Source organism: Geospiza fortis, unplaced genomic scaffold (assembly GCF_000277835.1).
Source record: "Geospiza fortis unplaced genomic scaffold, GeoFor_1.0 scaffold391, whole genome shotgun sequence".
In the NCBI taxonomy this organism is placed as follows: Eukaryota; Metazoa; Chordata; class Aves; order Passeriformes; family Thraupidae; genus Geospiza; species Geospiza fortis.
In genome coordinates this window covers 501,682-502,782 of record NW_005054472.1, presented here as the reverse complement: position 1 = coordinate 502,782, position 1,101 = coordinate 501,682, and the positions used below count along the sequence as shown (strand labels likewise).

At 49.2% G+C, this 1,101-nt stretch overlaps 1 protein-coding gene across 1 annotated transcript in view; it reads right to left on the bottom strand.

Annotated features, from left to right (window-relative positions):
- Positions 1-1,101, bottom strand: part of IKBKE (inhibitor of nuclear factor kappa B kinase subunit epsilon) — a 23,208-nt gene that overhangs the window by 2,896 nt on the left and 19,211 nt on the right. The window contains 2 exon segments of the mRNA XM_031062887.1: positions 595-692; positions 950-1,046. Of these exon segments, the coding sequence (XP_030918747.1) occupies positions 595-692; positions 950-1,046 (195 nt within the window).

Below are 1,101 nucleotides of genomic sequence, written 5' to 3'. Positions count from 1 at the left end.
CAGCAGGGTCACACTGAGCAGGGTCACTTCCCACCTTCCCAGCCCTGCAGACACAGAACCCTCAGCCCATTCCCAAGGATCAGCAGCAGGAGGTTCTGTCCCCCACTAAGGAGCTGGGCTGTCCCCAGACCCCGGTTCCCAAGGGTGGGAAATGGATTTGTAGAGAGTTCTTAGCACACAGTATGAATCTGCATGCCAACTTTGAGATAAGAAATATTGATTTAGCAATGTTATGGAATAAGATAGATACTGTTGAGAGAGAAATGGAGCTAGAAAAAGGTTTCAAAAGATGGCCTTGCAAATAAGACTAAATACTTTGGAGAAATAGAACCATGAAAGATGTATTGTAGTGGGACACACAAGGGGCAGTTTTAGATGACTGGCTTTACAGCACGGTGTGACAAAAAGTTAATAAGCTAAGAAATGCTTATGGTGTTTGGTAATCAGGAAATAGCTTCTGATTGTGATGGTGTGAATTATAGCACCTGCATTGTCTCACCCTTCTCACGAGACTGAAAATGGAATAGAAGTTTTTAACTCTCAGCTTCCCCATCTCTGGGTCACACAAAGGTATTATCCAAACCAAGGACTCACCTCAGAGCCATCTCCTGGCAGGCCTGGCTCAGGGGGACAGGGGGAGGCACAGGAGGGGACAAATGCCATTGCTCCACCTGGAGAAGCCTGTCCAGAGCCTGTGGAGATGGAGATGGAGACGGAGATGGAGATGGAGATATATGGAGATGGAGATGGAGATGGAGATGGAGATGGAGATGGAGATGGAGATGGAGATGGAGATGGAGATGGAGACAGAGACGGAGACGGAGATGGAAGATGGAGATGGAGATGGAGATGGAAGATGGAGATGGAGATGGAGATGGAAATGGAGATGGAGATGGAGCCCAGGTGCTGCTGGGGAGGAGCAGGAGGAGCTGCAGCCCTGGACACCCACGCCCTGCAGGCAGTCCTGGCACTCCATCATCTCCACACTGCAGGCACTGATGCGGTTGCTGAGCCTCTTCAGGTGCTTCTTGATCTCACAAACTTTCCTGGAAAGAGGAGAAAATTCTGTCAAACCTCCCAGGCAACGCTTGACATCATTAA